This window comes from Podarcis bocagei (assembly GCF_964188305.1).
Source record: "Podarcis bocagei genome assembly, chromosome: 15".
Lineage (NCBI taxonomy): Eukaryota > Metazoa > Chordata > Lepidosauria > Squamata > Lacertidae > Podarcis > Podarcis bocagei.
In genome coordinates, this window is record NC_138141.1 from 29,514,016 (window position 1) to 29,530,949 (window position 16,934).

The window sequence follows — 16,934 nt, forward strand, 5'->3', positions numbered from 1 at the left end:
TAAACCCTAACCAATGCTGTTAATTCTCTATCTTTGATCTTTTTGTGGCTTTATGGATAGAGTAAGATGAAGCAATGTGATTAGGGAGATGAGCCCTGGGGAAAGCGAAAGTCTAAATCAAGGAGCAGCTGAAGAAAATTCTCTGTAATCTTTGCAAGTCACTTTGAGACTTCCTTGATGGTCAAAAGCCACACTTACATTCTTGCAAACTGCTTAGCGGTTTCCTTATATCCAAGAAGTATATCCATTTTGCCAAATAAATAAGTAAGTAAATATTGAAGTTGATAAATTACCCAACTCACTAATGTTAACTAACTAATGTTGGATCCAAACTCTGACACTGAATTGCCCACATTGAATTCCATAAGATTTACCTCTGCATGGACATGGTGAGGTCTGAGCTTTTACTAACAAATTAACTTATAAGTGCCAATCAATATAAGGAGATCCCTGCTGGATCTGGCCAAAGAGGGCCCATCTAGTCCAACATCCTTTCGTCCCAGTGGCCAACCGGATGCTTTGGGGAAGCCCCCAAGAAGGATTCAAGGGCAAGAGCACTCTGCCCACTTGTCATTCCCACCTTGGCTTCCGAAGAAGAAGTCAAAGTCTCCGAGGAAGCCCAGTGAAGTTCACTCAAGTACATCTGTCACACAGTCCTTACCTCAGCATGAGCGGCAGTGTGGCACCAGACATAAGAGGTTGGCTTTGATCCTGGGAGCCCTGTGTTCAAATTCCATCTCACGCACAAACCTTTGAGGCAGGCTTGGCATCATCACCATTTCTCTGTCAGCCTCCGCATTCCGGCTGCAAAGATAAGAGCAAAGCAAAGAATGTGCATGACTTGGGGCAGTTTCTCTTAAAGCAGGGGGTGAGGAACCTCAGGCCCAGGAGCCAAACGTGGCCCTTCAGAGCTTTCTATCAGGTCCCCAGGACTCTCCACAGGCCACACCCCTTGCTAGTCCACACCCCTTCCCCCCTCCACATACTCCTTGACTGCTTTTGCAGGTCCAGAATACAACTTTGTCCCTTGCTTGCCAGGATGGAGGAATCATAGAACTGTAGAGCTGGAAGAGATCTCAGGGGTCATCTTGTCTAACCCCCTGCATGTGGCCCCTGGAAGGCTGTCCATGAGCAAATGCGGCCCTCTGGCTGCAAAAATTTCCCTGTCTCTGTGCTAAGTGAGTTGACTTCGTTGTCCTCCAAGGGAACGTCTAGGTGAGTTTATCATACTTATCCTTTCGCACATAAAAATCACCATCATCATCATCATCAAACCTTTACTGGCATTACTTACAAACATTCAGAATAAATAGGCCAGTGCAATCTTGTTGCCATTTCAACTTTGCCAAAGGGAAGAAGAGGAGGCGAGCACTCTATTTCACCTCTGTGGGTCTCCAGCAAGGGCAAGGTCCTGTAGCGTACTTCGGAGGCAAAAAATCAAATAGAGGAACTTAACTACTGTCTTGGTGAGCTCCTGATCTTTCCCCTGTAATAAGAAGTGTATGACCTCTGTCTCTGGTTTTCATATTGGAATACACAGATGGTCTAAAAATTGTTGGCGGAGATCATCATACATTTTACATTTAAGGGCCATGTGAACTAAAGTTTCTGCCAGGTGGGCATCACATGGGTAGATCCTATCTCCTTCTGCCATACCCGCAAACCTACCCCAAAGGAGGTTAGAAGAATTAGAATTGAACCTAGGCAGCGAAAAAGCCGTTCTGTCTTGAGGGTTAAACAAAAATTGTAAATAAATAAGGTTAAATTCCTGCGCCCGAGAGAGCCGAAAATAAAGAGGGGGACATGTTTTTTCCCACAGCTGAGATTAGTTCCTGGCAATCTATTTCCCACAGCCTAGTTCTTAGCATGGCCTTGGCGATTGCACATAAAAATGATAGGAGTATAAACTAGTGCAAAATAAAGTGTTTTCTGCCTTCAGATGGGAAGCGGTGAAACTGCAAGGACTGGGTGTCACAGAGCACGTGCAGAATTCATTCTGACAATTCCTTTCTTTTCTTAAGACACACATTTTTCTTAAGCACAAAGATTTCTTGACTGTGCTGCAGAGTACTTTGTAGTCAAAGGAAAGTTAAAACATTTGCAAGGACAACGTGCTGTAGTGCATGTGCAGAAAACCACAATTTCAAGGCCGTCGTCTTCTAAATACAAACCATAATGAAAGTTCAGAAATAGCAAAGCCAGCTGACCATATAATTTTATTTTGACCTTCCATCTTCCTGATCTGGAAATTGGTTAGGAGAAAAACGTTCAGTTCTGGATAGTTGGCAACTCTAAATACAGTGGTACCTCAGGTTAAGAACTTAATGCGTTCTGGAGGTCTGTTCTTAACCTGAAACTGTTCTTAACCTGAAGACCACTTTAGCTAATGGGGCCTCCCACTACTGCCGGAGCACAATTTCAGTTCTCATCCGGAAGCAAAGTTCTTAACCTGAGGTACTATTTCTGAGTTAGCGGAGTCTGTAACCTGAAGCGTCTGTAACCTGAGGTACCACTGTATTGCTGAGTGGCCTGTGGCTATTAAGGGCATTGTGCTTGATGGGATCTCTCTCTCTCTCTCTCTCTCTCTCTCTCTCTCTCTCTCTCTGTGTGTGTGTGTGTGTGTGTGTGTGTGTGTGTGTAAAATCAAAGAGTTGGATGTTGACCTGGGAGATCATAGAATCATATGAGTGTAGAGTTAGAAGAAACCCCCAAGGATCACCGAGTCGAATGCAACATGGCGAAAGAATCCCTGACATTCTGGATCATCCAGTTCAACCTGCTGCTCAGTCTAGGAGCGCAACTTCAGCATCTCTGGCAAAAGGCCCCTCAACTCCCTCAAAGGAGAGCCCCCCTCTTCTTCAGGCCCTTCCTGTTCCTCTGTTGAACAGCCCTCCCAATTAGGAAGTGTCTCCAAACGTTCAGCCAAAATCTGCTCCTTTGCCATTTCCACCCCCTTATCCCAGACTGCTGCTTTCTTGGTGTGTGTTTTTTAAAGGTCACCTTTAAGAGCTGCAAACAATTCATCAAATGCATCCCCCCCCCTCCTGCTGTGCCCTCCTTGCTGAAGATTCTTTGGAGCAGAGATTTGACCTGCATTCTGTCTTTGCGTGAGGAAAAGGATTCCCCGAAGCCCCTGTTCGGCTGCTCCCCTTGGGCCTCGGGGATCCTTCCTTTCTGCCAACCTTTGTTCCGCCTGTCTCTGTCCTCAAACGCAGCTTCTCCTCCCCTGTGGCTGCTTATTATGGGGAAACATTAGCAGCACAAAAGCCGACTTTCAGGGAATCTCATTTATCATTATTGATCTTTTCATTTAGCAACTCCTGACAACTTAATGTGTCATGCGAAAACAACTTTGCTGTTGCCTCTGGTTAGCCTACACCACATTATTATTATTATTATTATTATTATTATTATTATTATTATTATTATTATTATTATTATTATTTCTCAGGAAGCGCAGCGCAAGACAAGCAATGAAGTGCCCTCTGCAGCACGACAAAATGGATCCCCAGATGTCTTCCCCACCTTCTGGGAGTAATTCCCATTCAAAATGTAATCTGGGCTCAGTGCAGAAGTAATGAAAATTGCATTTCATCTTCTGTGGTTTTTGTTACCTTGGCACGAACACTTCCGAACAGTAGAGAGGGGAATTAATGCTGGCTCACAATGGAATCCTTTAAGGGCTGCTGATGAGATGCCCACCTCCAAAAATACAAAGGAAACTGATGGAGGAGACTTACTTAGCAAAGCAGCCAGGTAGCCTCTCTGTCTCTGACAATGGGACTCCAGCTGCTGGCAGCTGGGCTCCTCGTCTTCCTCTTGGAAACACTGCGATGATGGAGGGAAATTGGGGCAGTGGAAGGAGGGAGCATTCCGTGCTTTCTCCATTAGCTTTGGGGGAAAGCATCGGGGGTCTCAGAAAACTTCCCACTCTGTACAGCCCTGATCTGGCTCTGCAGACAGCAGTGGCGTAGCGTGGGTTGTCAGCACCCGGGGCAAGGCAAGTAATTTGCGCCCAACCCGTGGATTTGCGCCCCCTAACCCGTGGATTTGCGCCCCCTAACCCTAAACCCCAGGAGGGGAGAGGGTTTCTGTGCCCCACTTGTGGGCTCCCCACTGGGGCATCTGGTTGGCCACTGTGAGAACAGGATACTGGATCCTTAGATGGGCCAGATCCAGCAAGGCTGTTCTTAGGTTTGTATGTACTGGCTGAAATACAGTTTCCTGTCTTTTAAACAGAATGATTGGATTAAAACAATGCATCGATTTTCCGTGAGAGCTGGACAGGCAGTGGGCCAGTTCAGATGCCAAGAAGTCACACAAACTTAGGCAGAGATATCCATTTCTTTCTCTGATTTGATTTTGATGTAGTTCGGTTTTTTAAAATTTTTATCCTGCTTCACCTCTGGGGTGGAGAACTGGCCAGAACAGTTTAGAACGCAAAGTGGAGCAGAAATAGCAGGATTAAATCCCTGCATGTGCGTAGTAGTGGTGTGTGTGTGTGGGGGGGTGACATTAGAAATATTGGTTAAAACCACTCTGCTTGCCCCTACTTAAGTCCTGGCTGTCAAAAAGCTGCTTTGAACAACAACAAGAAGAGTTTGGATTTGATATCCCGCTTTATCACTACCCAAAGGAGTCTCAAAGTGGCTAACATTCTCCTTTCCCTTCCTCCCCCACAACAAACACTCTGTGAGGTGAGTGGGGCTGAGAGACTTCAGAGAAGTGTGACTGGCCCAAGGTCACCCAGCAGCTGCAGGTGGAGGAGTGGGGAAGCGAACCCGGTTCACCAGATTACGAGTCTTCTGCTCTTAACCACTATACCACACTGGCTCACAAGATGGTCCTACTACCTCGTTCCCTAACCTGATGCTTTGGATGCTCCAGATGCTTTGGACTACAATTCCCATCAGCCCCTGGGGGGTGGGATCCCTTGGCAGGAGGGATGGGAAGACCTGTCTGTTTTGGTTCTCTCAGTTTCCCATCACCGCCCCCTTTGATTCAGCTCTCCACATTTGTGCCACAATTTTTGAATTTCCTTTTTTTAATACCCTGAGGAAAATTCTTCAGAACAAATCTCCCTTAAGTAAGCACATTTTTGTATGCAGGGAATCTGTTCCACCATCAAACAGCACTTGTTGTCAGAAGGTTATTCCTGATGTTTAGTCGAAATCTCATTTCTTGTAACTTGAAGCCGTTGGTTCGGGTCCTACCTTCCGGAGCAGGAGAAAACAAGCTTGCCCCTGCTCCAATATCTTTTGGGTAATTCTGAGAAATTCTTGGAGGATAAGGCTATAAATGGCTACTAGCCATGATGCCTGTGTTCTCCTATTATTATTATACCGCCGTATACCCACAGGTCTCAGAGCGGTTTACAGAATAAAATCAAAATATAAAACCACAAAATCCATAACCAAAATAAAAACAACAACCCAATAACCTCCCCCCCCACCCCCACATTTTAAAAGGCATAGGATGTCAATCCAATCAACCAAACGCCTAGTTAAAAAGGAATGTTTTTGCCTGGTGCCTAATGTTGCATAATGAAGGTGCCTGGAGAACTTCCCTGGGGACAGCATTCCACAGATGGGGAGCCACTGCAGAGAAGGCCCCGTTCTCGTGTTGCCATACTATACTGAAAGAGTTTGTATGCCTCTGCATGCCAGTTGTCGGGAATCCCAAGCAGAGAAGGCACTGTTCACTCAAATCCTACTTGCTGGATTTCCATGATGGGCATCTGGTTGGCTTCTGTGTGATACTGGACTAGATCTAACAGGTCTTTTCCTATTTCCTTAATGTTTGCATAACTACTCTTTTTAGAAGGCACGATTTGGCTGAAACTGGGATGAGGAAGCCCCTGACAATTTTAAGCACTGTCCTTAAGTAGACCATGTTATGGTGGTTCACTTATGCAGGCATGAATGAGGGACGCTAAGGCTTGCTTGTTCCGGGTAGGAGAGACCAAAACCTTCTCCCAAGACCTGACTTTCATTTATTTACTTCATAAAATGCATTCACCACTTGACTGCAAAACAAACAAACTCAATGAGAATAAAACAATAAAATCATCAGTAAACACATTAAAAATAATACCAGCAACAAATGAAAGACAGATGAAAGCATATGTCAACATTCTACATGTCTGGATAGGCGTGTCTAAATGACAAAATTTTTTAGCAGGTGCCAAAAATGAGTACAGGGAAGGCTCCAAAGTGTAAAAGATTAAAAGATTGCTTTCTTACAAAGGTGGCACCTGTAACAGTGAGAGCCAAGTAATCAAATGGGCATATACAGGATAAGGTCAGGGCTTTTTTTTCAGCAGGAGCTCAGCTCTGCCACCCCTCAGATGGGAACCATTGCCATTCTCAGAGAACAAGGGAGAAGTTCATAATGAGCTCCAGCACCTCTTTTTCTAGAAAAATAGCACTGAATATGGTGATCTCTCAGGTAAGCTGGTTAAGGGCTTTTTGCAGTGTGTGTGCAAGGAAATGTGTGACAGAAGCACTGCTAACTGGCGGCGGCAGCAGCAGCGATGGTAGTGGAAGAGTTAAAAAGAGAAACTCCAATATTACCATTTCTAAGCATAAATGCCAGTGTTAGTGGTGCTACCAAGTGCAGTAATTAACAAATGCTTTTCTCTATATAAACCAGACAGAGATCCAGCCGGAATAATGAGGCCAACTACTTGACCTGCCCTCTGTAGAGTTTAATTAGTTCCAAATCCAAGGTTCTCAGTATCAGAATGGCAATGCAAAGCTCCCCAAATCTGCATCTGCTCGCCCCCATACATCAGTATTTGCAGTGCACTTGCTGATTGATGCCATCTCACTGTTTACACGTTAGGGGTATAATTAAAACAAAATCATAGACCAGGAAGAAATCTTTTCAAAGAACGGGGAGGATGCAATAATAAGGAGACTGTCAATTCTTGATCCAAGGGAGTTAAGGGCACAGAATCTCATGAATGGAATTATCAGCCAGATCATTGGATTATGGGACTGGGGAGGCCCTGACTCTCAGGGGCAGAACATCTGCTTTGCATGCAGAAGGTCACAGGTTCAATCCCTGACATCTCCAGGTATGGCTTGGAGACACACACACACACACACACACACACACACACACACACACAGCCTGAAAGCTCAAGATCCACTGCAAGTGAACGCAGGCCAAGGGGGGCCAACCTCATCTAACATGGCCAATGGTCAGGCATAATGGGAACTGTCATCCAAAACATCTGGATCATATTGGCTCCCCCATCTGTCACTCCACAACTGCCACAACTATGGCTTGCGCCAACAGGATTATAATACAAACAGAGAAAAAACTCCTGTCTCACCTCAGAATCACCATGCCCGGTGCAGTTTTCATTCATCCCTGGAGTTGCATTTATCAAGCACAGAAAAATCAAGTGATGTGCAAACCTCTCCCAGGACTTCACTAATTCTCTCTCTCTCTCTCTCTCTCTCTCTCTCTCTCTCTCTCTCTCACACACACACACACACACACACACACACACACACACGGGGGGGGGGGATTCTGGTGACAGGTTTTCTTCTGTGTGGCCATCAAATTAACCCACAAATGATTCTTCCCTTTGCCCCTTCGCAAAATATTGCAAAAGGTAAGGTTGAGATTTAACACCTGTCACTTACCAATCCCATTCACAATTATCATACCATCAAACATTTCTCCGATGAAAATAGGGGCATCCTATTTGAAGAAATGGAAATGACTTCTTCAGGCAAGGCATAGGGAAACTATGGAATTCCCTCCCTTGGGAGGCAGTGATGACCAATAACCTAGATGTCTTTAAATGAGGATTAGGCCAAGTCATGGAGGAGAAGCCTATTGATGGCTACTAACCATCGTGGCTATGCTATGCCTTCACAGGTGGAGGCCATAAAGCTTCTGCATTCCTGTTGCTGGAAACCATGGGAGGAGAGAGAGAGCGAGAGCGAGAGCGAGAGCGAGAGCGAGAGAGAGAGAGAGAGAGAGAGAGAGAGCGCTATTGTGCTTGAATCCTGCTTGCTGGTTTCCAAATGGGACATCTGGTTGGTCACTTTTCAAGGATGCAGAATGTAAAAGGTCCACTGGAGCGGATTCAGGTCTCCAGAGGGAAAATGGAACAACCTAAAGCAGGGGTTGGGAGCTTCAGACCTGGGGGCCAAATGTGCCCCACCCTACAGTCTCTCCATTGAACTCTTGGAACTTTCTTCAGGCCACGCCCCCTACCTAAGCCACACCTCTCTCTGACCTTTCTTTGCACCATCCTTTGTCCTGGAGATGGTCTCTCTCTCTCTCTCTCTCTCTCTCTCTCTCTCTCTCTCTGTGTGTGTGTGTGTGTGTAGAAAGAAACCTCTGGTTTTGCACAGCTGGATTGCAGCATCACACACAAAGATGAAAGTTGCATCTGCCTGTTTTTGCCTTTAGATCCTGCAGCCACAGGCATGCATCTTCCACCACACCCCCTTCCATAAGGGAATGCATTTCCTGGGCTGAAGCAAGTCCCACTCGCCTGGCCTGAAGTGACCCCCCTTCTGCATCCATACACATTCACAATCCATTAGGATATTTTCCTGCACAAGCCTCATTGCACCAAATGCAACCTGCTCAGGTCTTTCATTCATTTCAGCAGGACTTGCACAGTAGAATGTCCTTGGGGATTGCCCACTGGTGAGCTTACCTTGCCCTCTGCTGGGAGACAGCGGGCACCCAGACCCCGCCTCCTTCACTGGCCAGGTGTCGGAGGTGGGAGGCATCAGCTCCTGTCTCTATATTGAGCACGCAGGACAGAGTTTTGCCCTTAAGTTCCTGGCACATGCCAGCCCAGTCGAGCCAGGTCCAGCGGCGGCGTGCCAGCACTGACCTCTGGCTCAGGTTGATTCAAACTTCACTGGCTTGCAGTCAGTTTATTGGACTCGGTTTTGCCAGGGAGAGAGTGACTTCTGCAGCAGCGGAAAGTTTAGATGGCCTGAATGGTGACATTGTTTGTCTGCACGACTAGGTCTTGCTGGAATTTAACAAAATGACTTTTTCATTTGGCTTTGTGAACCTCAACAGCAAGAAGAAGTGTTTAGTGGTATTGATGTATAGCATGACATGACCACCCCCAAAATGAGAAATCCCTGCCCCTAAAAGCTTGCAATCAAAGTCTAGGCAAAGACATACTAGATATGATAACTGGGTCTTCTCCAGTCACAATGGCTGCATGTGCAGCATATATTTAAAGCATATGGCTTTCCCCAAACAATTCTGGGAACTGTACACTGAGCTACAATTCCCAGCACCCTTAACAATGTAGAGTTCCCAGGTAAGCCCCATCCCACAAGATGTGGCACACGCACACCATTTGAATGACAATGCCCATCAACTTTGGGGGCCCTGGCCCCCTCAAATATTTTATGGGGGGGCAAAGAGACCTCCACCCCTAGCAGTTGGCTCCTGTGCTACCTCCCCTGCTTCTCAGCTGAGCTCTGAGTCTCACCTGGAAGACCTATAGTTAGCTGGGAATCTTTGGGGAAGCTCAGCTCCCTTGATCTTGGATCCCTCCCCCCTCTAAAAATTGGAACTCCCCCTTTTATACACTACTGGTTTAATGAAACAGGACTGCTGCCACCTCATCTAAGTTTGGTCCCTTGTGGGGAAGGAAAAAGAGAGGGAAGGAAAAGACGAAGGAGCGAAACAAAAATCTCCTGGGATAAATATGAGCGAAGAATGTGGACATGGGTTTAGACTTCAGTTCAACAGCCTTCCTTCCCCAACCTGAGGCCCTCCAGATGTTTCAGACTGCACTCCCCACCAGCCCCAGCCAGCAAGGGAGCTGATGGCAGCTGTAGCCCCAAACACCAGAGGGCACCAGGTTGGGCTAAACCAAAGGCATCCTGGGAAAGGTGAGTTCTCAGGTGAGCTTGGGAGGAAGGAATGTAAGGAAAGCCCTTCCTGGAACCCCAACGTGGTGCCAGCTGCCATCATGGGAGCTCAGTTACAGGCCTCCTGATGAGTCCTTGGCTGAAGGGGGTTTGAATCCAGGTCTTTCCAACTCACATCCTGTAGTCCTGTGAGATCACAATGGCTCCCACTGCCTCTGACACCCATCTGCTCACTTCAAACACACACACTCTATGTTCCCAACACTTTTTCCAATCCACTTCATCCATGGGATCAGTCGGATTGTTGGAGCGAGATGCATGTCTGTTTTGAAATGGAAGTCACTTGGAGACCTTCTTAGGTAGCAAGCAACGAACAAGTTGAATTATTATTATTATTATTAAGCAGTTAGTTCCCAAATCATCTCTTATGCTGGCAGAAAAGCAGAGCCCTGCTGGATCCTGCCAACATTCCCCAGGGCTCGGGGTCTGGTTCCAACTCTGCCCCATAGGCAGGGCACAAAGGTGATGCTTCTCCCCACTGAATGTCATAAGCACTTTGTATTCAAAGCATATACGTCACCCAGAGATTCCCCTTAGCTATCCTCCGAGACTCATCTGATCCAGCCTTCTGCAACCTGGCACTCTCGAAATGTTGTTGGGCTACAATTCTCCTCATTCCTGACTACTACTGGGCATTGTCACACCTTGTGCTAACAAGTCCCTGCTGTTCTTTACAGTCTCCTTTTCTTAAAACGCAACATTTCAGAGGCTGAAATGGGTGCCTTCGGGGTGCATTTCCAACTACACAGCGGTTTAGTTCCAAACCCATCTTTCTTCATTGGACCCTCCTTGTTAATTTGCCCTCCTTGCCACACACACACATACACAGGGCCAGCATCCAAAACAACTTCGTGATACTTTTGCATCATTTGGGCCCTGCTAGTTTCCACAATGGAGCAGAACTCCCCACACCCACCCACCCACCCGAAACTTAGCTTGCTTTTACGGGTTCCCCAGATGTCCTCAGGCAAGCAGGGAGCTGTGTGGGTAGGATTGTCCTCTCCTGGGCTTCTCCCTCTCCCCAAACGGCTGCCACTTGCCTGCTCTGAGAACTTCCTAGCCCCTCCTCAGCCAAAGGAAGAGAGAGAGAGAGAGAAATCAATCAAGAGCGAGAGAAAGGAAGGCAACTTACGTGCAAATGGTGGTGCCTCGTGTGGCTCTCCGGGGTCAGCCGGTGGTACCAAGGCTGGGAGGAAGGGGGCAGCCGCTCCTACAGTTGCCCAGTCCATTCCATCATCACCACTTGCTTGCACGCTGGCGAGCTCTCGGCCATGCTGAGGAGCCTCCTCGTCTCACCTCCTGCTTGCTACAACAAAAGATGCAGAGAGAGCCACGCAGCTCCTGTCTCCCCTCCTTCTCAGCCACCTCTGCCTTCTGCTACCTGCCCCTCCCCACCCCTCCCCAGCTGCCACTTTGACTTGTTAAATTTCCCTCTCCATGCCGTCTGCTTCTGCTTCCTCTCTTCCTCTCCCTCTCTCTTTCTCTCTGTGTATAGTACAAATGACTTATCTGGGTAATATAGCTATTTAAAGGGGTGGAGAGGAGGGGAGGGGACAGGAGGGGAGGCGAGGCGAGGAGGGGGGTTGATCCATGTGATCAGAGCATCATCTGTACTGAATGAGCAGGAAGGGAAAAGGAGGAGGGAGAGAGGAGAGCTTTGTGTGCCAAAACTGTGCCTTTCAGAGGCTGCACGGAGAGGAGGAGGAGGACGGCCGATGTGGGGCGCGGAGAGATTGCGGGGTGGGCGAGAGATTAAACCTCAGTCGCCTTGAGAAAACACAGATGCCCGTCCTCTCCCTGTCAAGGCTGCCTGGCTGACAGTTCTGTATCTCTCATTCCAAGCGCACAGCAAGAGAGCGTGAGAGGAGATATCTGCCTCTCTGAACTGGGCTTCCTATTTCTTTCCTCGGCAGATGCATCTCCAGAAAGGAGCGGCAGCGGGCAGAGGAAATGCTGGAGACAGGGACATGGTGGGTGTTTACACATCCGTTTCTGCAAACAAACAGACAGACAGACAGACAAGCCACCCACCAAAGGGAAGGAAGGGTTCAAGGGTGGAATTCAGAAGTGAAGAGGTGGCAGAGGTGGTGTTGTCTGTGCTGAGACCAGGCAAATCCAAGGAGGCGACGCTGTATTTATTAGTTGCCCAATTAGATTCTCAGCATCCTCTGGGCGGCCTGCACAGCGTCTAGTAATACTGACAAAATTCCACCGTGCAAAATGCAATTCTGAAAAGCAGCCTCCCAGGCGTCCTTGTAAAAAACAAGAAAACATCATATACAATCACAGCTTCAACACTTCAGAGGTAAAGCAATTGCAAAAGGGTTATATTTTAAAGGCCTGTGAGAATTTTTGTTTGTTTGTTTGTTTTTCCCTGGTGCTGAAACAACATTACAGAAGGCACCAGGCAAACCTCTTGGGGGAGGGCCTTCCACAAATGAGGGGCCACCACTAAGAAGGTCCTCTGTCTAGTGGTCATCTGCCATATCTTTGTTGGGGGGGGCACAGGTGGGTGTGTAGGGGAAGTGGCTGTCTGTCAGATAGTGTGGTTCCCAAGCCATAAAGAGCTTTAGAGGTCAAAACAACAGTTACTTATTGGGCTCAGAAATGGATGGCAAGAAACTGGCCTCATGTGCTCATAAGGCCCGGGCCCAGTCAGTATGCTTGCTGTGGTATTCTGCACCAGTTACAGTTTCTGAAGTGTTTTGGAGGGTGCAATGCATTACAATCATCTCAGCGGGAAGAGAGAGGTTTGTTAGGTTGTTGGGGGTTGTGCTTGGATACGCTCCAAGCATTATAGCGCACTGGCTCTCAAGAGACGTATCAAAGCAGTTCTATAGGGCTTGGAGGAGCATCCGAAGTTGTTGGAAATGCATGACTATTTGTTCATGTGGCGCCCACAATGTGGGCCTTTATCATGTACAAGAGGAGAGGTAATGCACTGTCGGGTTATGAGGCAAGTGGAGGAGGAGAGTAAGAGGAATGAGGGTGGCGAGGGAAGAGGAGAACAGGAAGAACAGGATGTGGGTGGAAGAGGAGGGGGGGGGAGAGCCACCAACCACAATGAAATCCCCAAAGGTTGCATTATACTGATACAAGTGGGACGTGCAACAAAACCTTGGAATGTGGAGTGCTCCTCTTCAGGGGTCCAGACATAGCCTTCTCCGGATACTCCATTCCATTCCCCTTTCCGCTTAGCTTCCTCCTACAGCCGGTTAGCATTCCTTATAGAATTGTAGAGTTGGAAGGGGACCCAAAGCTCATCTAGTTCAACCCCCGGCAATGCAGGAATCTTTTGCCCAAGACTGAGCTATCCCAGCTTTAAAAAACACACATTGTCCTTTGAGCCGGAATTGAACCAGCTACCTACGGATGGCGATTTCAAACATTCTACAGTCCTCCGCTCTACCAGCTGAGCTATTTACTGGGCTGTTTTTGCTGTCTATCAGGTCACCCTATCTACCTACTTACCTACCTAAGTACCTATCTTCTCTTGTCTCTCTTTTCTGTGTGTGTGCATGCCAGTTGAACTTCCCAAACAATGGCACACACTCCTAAACATAAGAAATATGGAGAATGATCAAAGAAGACAATCTAGGCTACTTTTATGGCTCATTATTTTTTAAAGAAAATGTTTCCTCTTTTCTGTACAGGATCAGGCATCTGATTCCTGCCCCCGCCCCCGCCCCCACCTTCGAGGCATACCTAATGAGCTATGTTGTCACTTTTGATGTCCATGTTTATCTGCTCCATTAAAAAGCAAATGACAAATTACCTCCTCCAGGAGTCAAACTTAAATATATGAACGTGAGCACTTTCTTTGGTTTTTCGCCTTAAGCAGCTCCGTGCATCATTAGGGATGATTTGAACAGGGTCTCTAAGCCAAGGATGTCTCTCAAAATTGGCAGGAGGCTCTGACATGCATTGCCTGAACCTCTGCAGGCTTCCTCGGAAGCAAGGGCCATCCTGCTCGGTGGAGTTTACTTCCAGACAAACGTACAGAGGGTTGCAACCGGAAGGTCGGACTCTTCTTTCCCATCCACGTGCTCACCTTGCGTGCCTTTCAAAATGTCCCATGGTTGGAGAAAAGGAAGGCATCTTTTTCCATTATTCAGTCCTGTTCACCTCTTCTAGTTTGTTGGCTTTAGCCAGCTGGCCTCAGATGCTTGGCTCCTACTCTCTATTCTCAGCTTTCGCTTATGTTGCCAACCTCGAATTCTGCCAAACCTTTCCTGGCAACCAAAGCAGAGATGTTTTCCTTTGCTATAGGTACTGTTTGTGTGTACAAATGTGAGACAATATGGAAAAGTATGGATCCAGGTGCTTAGAGGAGAGCACCTCTTGTTGTAAATAAAAACCTCGCAGATATCAGTAGTGTGGGAAGAAGCCCAACCTTTAGGCCAGGGAAGGGGGACTTGTGGGTCTCTGGATCCTGTTGGACTCCAACTCCCATCAGACCCAGGCAGCATGGGCAATGGGAAGGGGGGGTGATGGGAGTTGGAGTCCAGCAACATCCAGAGGGCCACAGATTCTCCAGCCCTGCTCTAGAATCTCCTCTGTAGAGCTTGTTAGAAACCAAAGACCTACCTCAAGAGATGAGGATCTGGGCAGGGCTCGCCACATGCCAGTGGACTGCAACTCCCATCAATCTCTGCAAGGCCAGTGGTCACAGCTTAATGCAGCTGCTGTCCAGCAATAGCCGAGGGCCACAGTCTTCCTGTCCCTGCCATTTAGCATGTGGACCTTTAGCGAAAAGGCTGGTGGGAGGTGACATAATAGAAGTTTATGAAATGAAATGTTGGAAATGTTCCAACATTTATTCTTTTTCCCTCTTTCTTTTTTCTTTTCTTCTTTTTTCCTCTTTTGTTCCTTTTTTCATATATATGTGCTTATTTGAAATATATATGTTTGTTTGTATTTGTAACATTTTGCTTATATTTTGTAATAATTATCTTAAATAAACAATAAAATTATAAGAATAATAAAAAAGAAGTTTATGAAATGATGCCTGGCATAGGGAAAGTGGATAGAGAAAAGCCCCACCCCCCTTCTCTCATAACACTAGAACTCACAGATATCCCATGAAGCTGAATGTTGGAAGATTCAGGACAGATGAAAGAAAGTCATTCTTCACACAGAGCATAGTTAAACTGTGGAACTCACTGCCACAGGAGGCAGCCTAGATGTTCACCACCCTAGATGGCTTTAGAAAAGCACAGGATAAATTCATGGAGGAGAAGGCTGATAACTTCTAGCCATTATGGCTCTGCTCTGCTTCCATAGTCAGGGGCAGTAATGCTTCTGAATATCAGCTGATAAAAACCACAGGTGGTGCTGGCGGGCTCAGGCTCTGCTTGTGGGTTTTCCAGTGGGGCATCTGGGTGGCCACTGTGAGAACAGGATGCTAGGCTGGCTAGGCCATTGGCCTGATCCAGCAGGCTCTTCTTCATTTCTCCTGCTCCATGTGTGCAGCAGACTGAAGGAGGCATCCAACGTCATGTCCCAATGATTAATGGCACTTTCTAGTCCCTCTCACAGCTTAAGGACAGCGAATTCAAGTTTGCAAAACTGCCACCGGAGATTGGTTAACTCTTCTCTCTGATGTCATGCAGTTCCAAACAAAGGAGAGCCACATTAAAAATGAAACCTTGTGTGCTGCTGTTCAAATGATAACTCTTTTCATCTGGCTTGCCTCCCACAGCTAAGCAATTAGGTGATAAATCAGAACAGTCAATGATATCACCACAATAGCCATTTCCAAATAATCAAGCAATTGCTGCATTTGGCACTTCGACTTTCTCATCCCTATTTTTCAATGGCATCTCCTTGCACTGAACCCATCTATGCCGTTCTTGGGTCCCGGGCAACTTGCTTCGTTCACTGTAGGGTGCCTCAGGAGTTTTGATCAGCAGGAATGCAATGCTGGGCTTAGATTTTGGCTTAAAAGAACAGAGCTGGAAGGGATCCTGAGGATCATCTAGTCTAATACGCAGTTGTCCCATATGGGGATCAAACCAGGGATGCGGGTGGTGCTGTGGTCTAAACCACCGAGCCTCTTGGGCTTGCCGATCATAAGGTCGGCAGTTTGAATCTGCGTTACAAGGTAAGCTCCCATTGCTCTGTCCCGTCTCCTGCCAACCTAGCAGTTTGAAAGCATACCACCCCAAGTAAATAAATAGGTACCACTGTGGCAGGAAAGTAAACGGCGTTTCCATGCGCCCTGGTTTCCATCACGATGTTCCGTTGTGCCAAAAGTGGTTTAGTCATGCTGGCCACATGACCTGGAAAAGCTGTCTGTGGACAAATGCTGACTCCCTCAGCCTGAAAGCGGAGATGAGCGCTGCACCCCATAGTCAAATATGACTGGACTTAACCGTTCAGGTGTCCTTTGCCTTTACTGAACCTGCAACCATCGTGTTATCAGCATCATGCTCTAGCCAACTGAGCTATCCAGTTTGACTGGGTGATGGGCATTATTGGCTCTAAATGTCAGCTCATTTACCTTTAAATCAATCAATGCCAACCTCTTTAACCAATTCATAGCTCCCAGGAATGGTATTTGAGATCTGTATGGAAAGGATGTACTCAATTACTGAACCAAAACCCTTTCCTGTAAGCCATGTTCATGGTCCTACTCTGAGGCTATAGATCAGGGTTGAGGAGCCCTTTTCCAGCCCAAGGGACACACTCAGTTCCAAGGGTCCTATGACAGTGGTTGGCAGTCCAAGAAGCAATTCCCCCCCCCTTTGCGCAGCAGGCTGTGCGCACATTTAAAGCCGCAGTTCAGCCTGGCAAAAATATTTGGGTTTGAAGCTGGGCCTGTGAAGGTGGGGGCATGGGGAGAGCTTGGAGGGCCAGTAGAGATGTTTGGAGGATCACTGTTGGCCCCCAGACCAGAGGTTTCCCCACCCCTATTGTAGGGTATTACCAGATACTATTCTTGATAAATATAGCAATAGCAGTGTCTGCTTTACCTTAGACATATTGCCCAGAAAAAGCATT

The 16,934-nt window shown here is 47.2% G+C and overlaps 1 protein-coding gene across 1 annotated transcript in view; it reads right to left on the reverse strand.

The window, feature by feature from the left end:
• KCNJ5 (potassium inwardly rectifying channel subfamily J member 5) overlaps positions 1-11,473 on the reverse strand; it is a 35,059-nt gene extending 23,586 nt beyond the window's left edge. The window contains exons 1-2 of the mRNA XM_081172658.1: positions 11,065-11,473; positions 662-804 (exon numbers count right to left, since the gene is read on the reverse strand). Of these exons, the coding sequence (XP_081028784.1) occupies positions 662-693 (32 nt within the window). The 5' untranslated portion in view covers positions 694-804; positions 11,065-11,473. The remainder of the gene's footprint in view (positions 1-661; positions 805-11,064) is intronic.
• Positions 11,474-16,934: the final 5,461 nt, after the last annotated feature.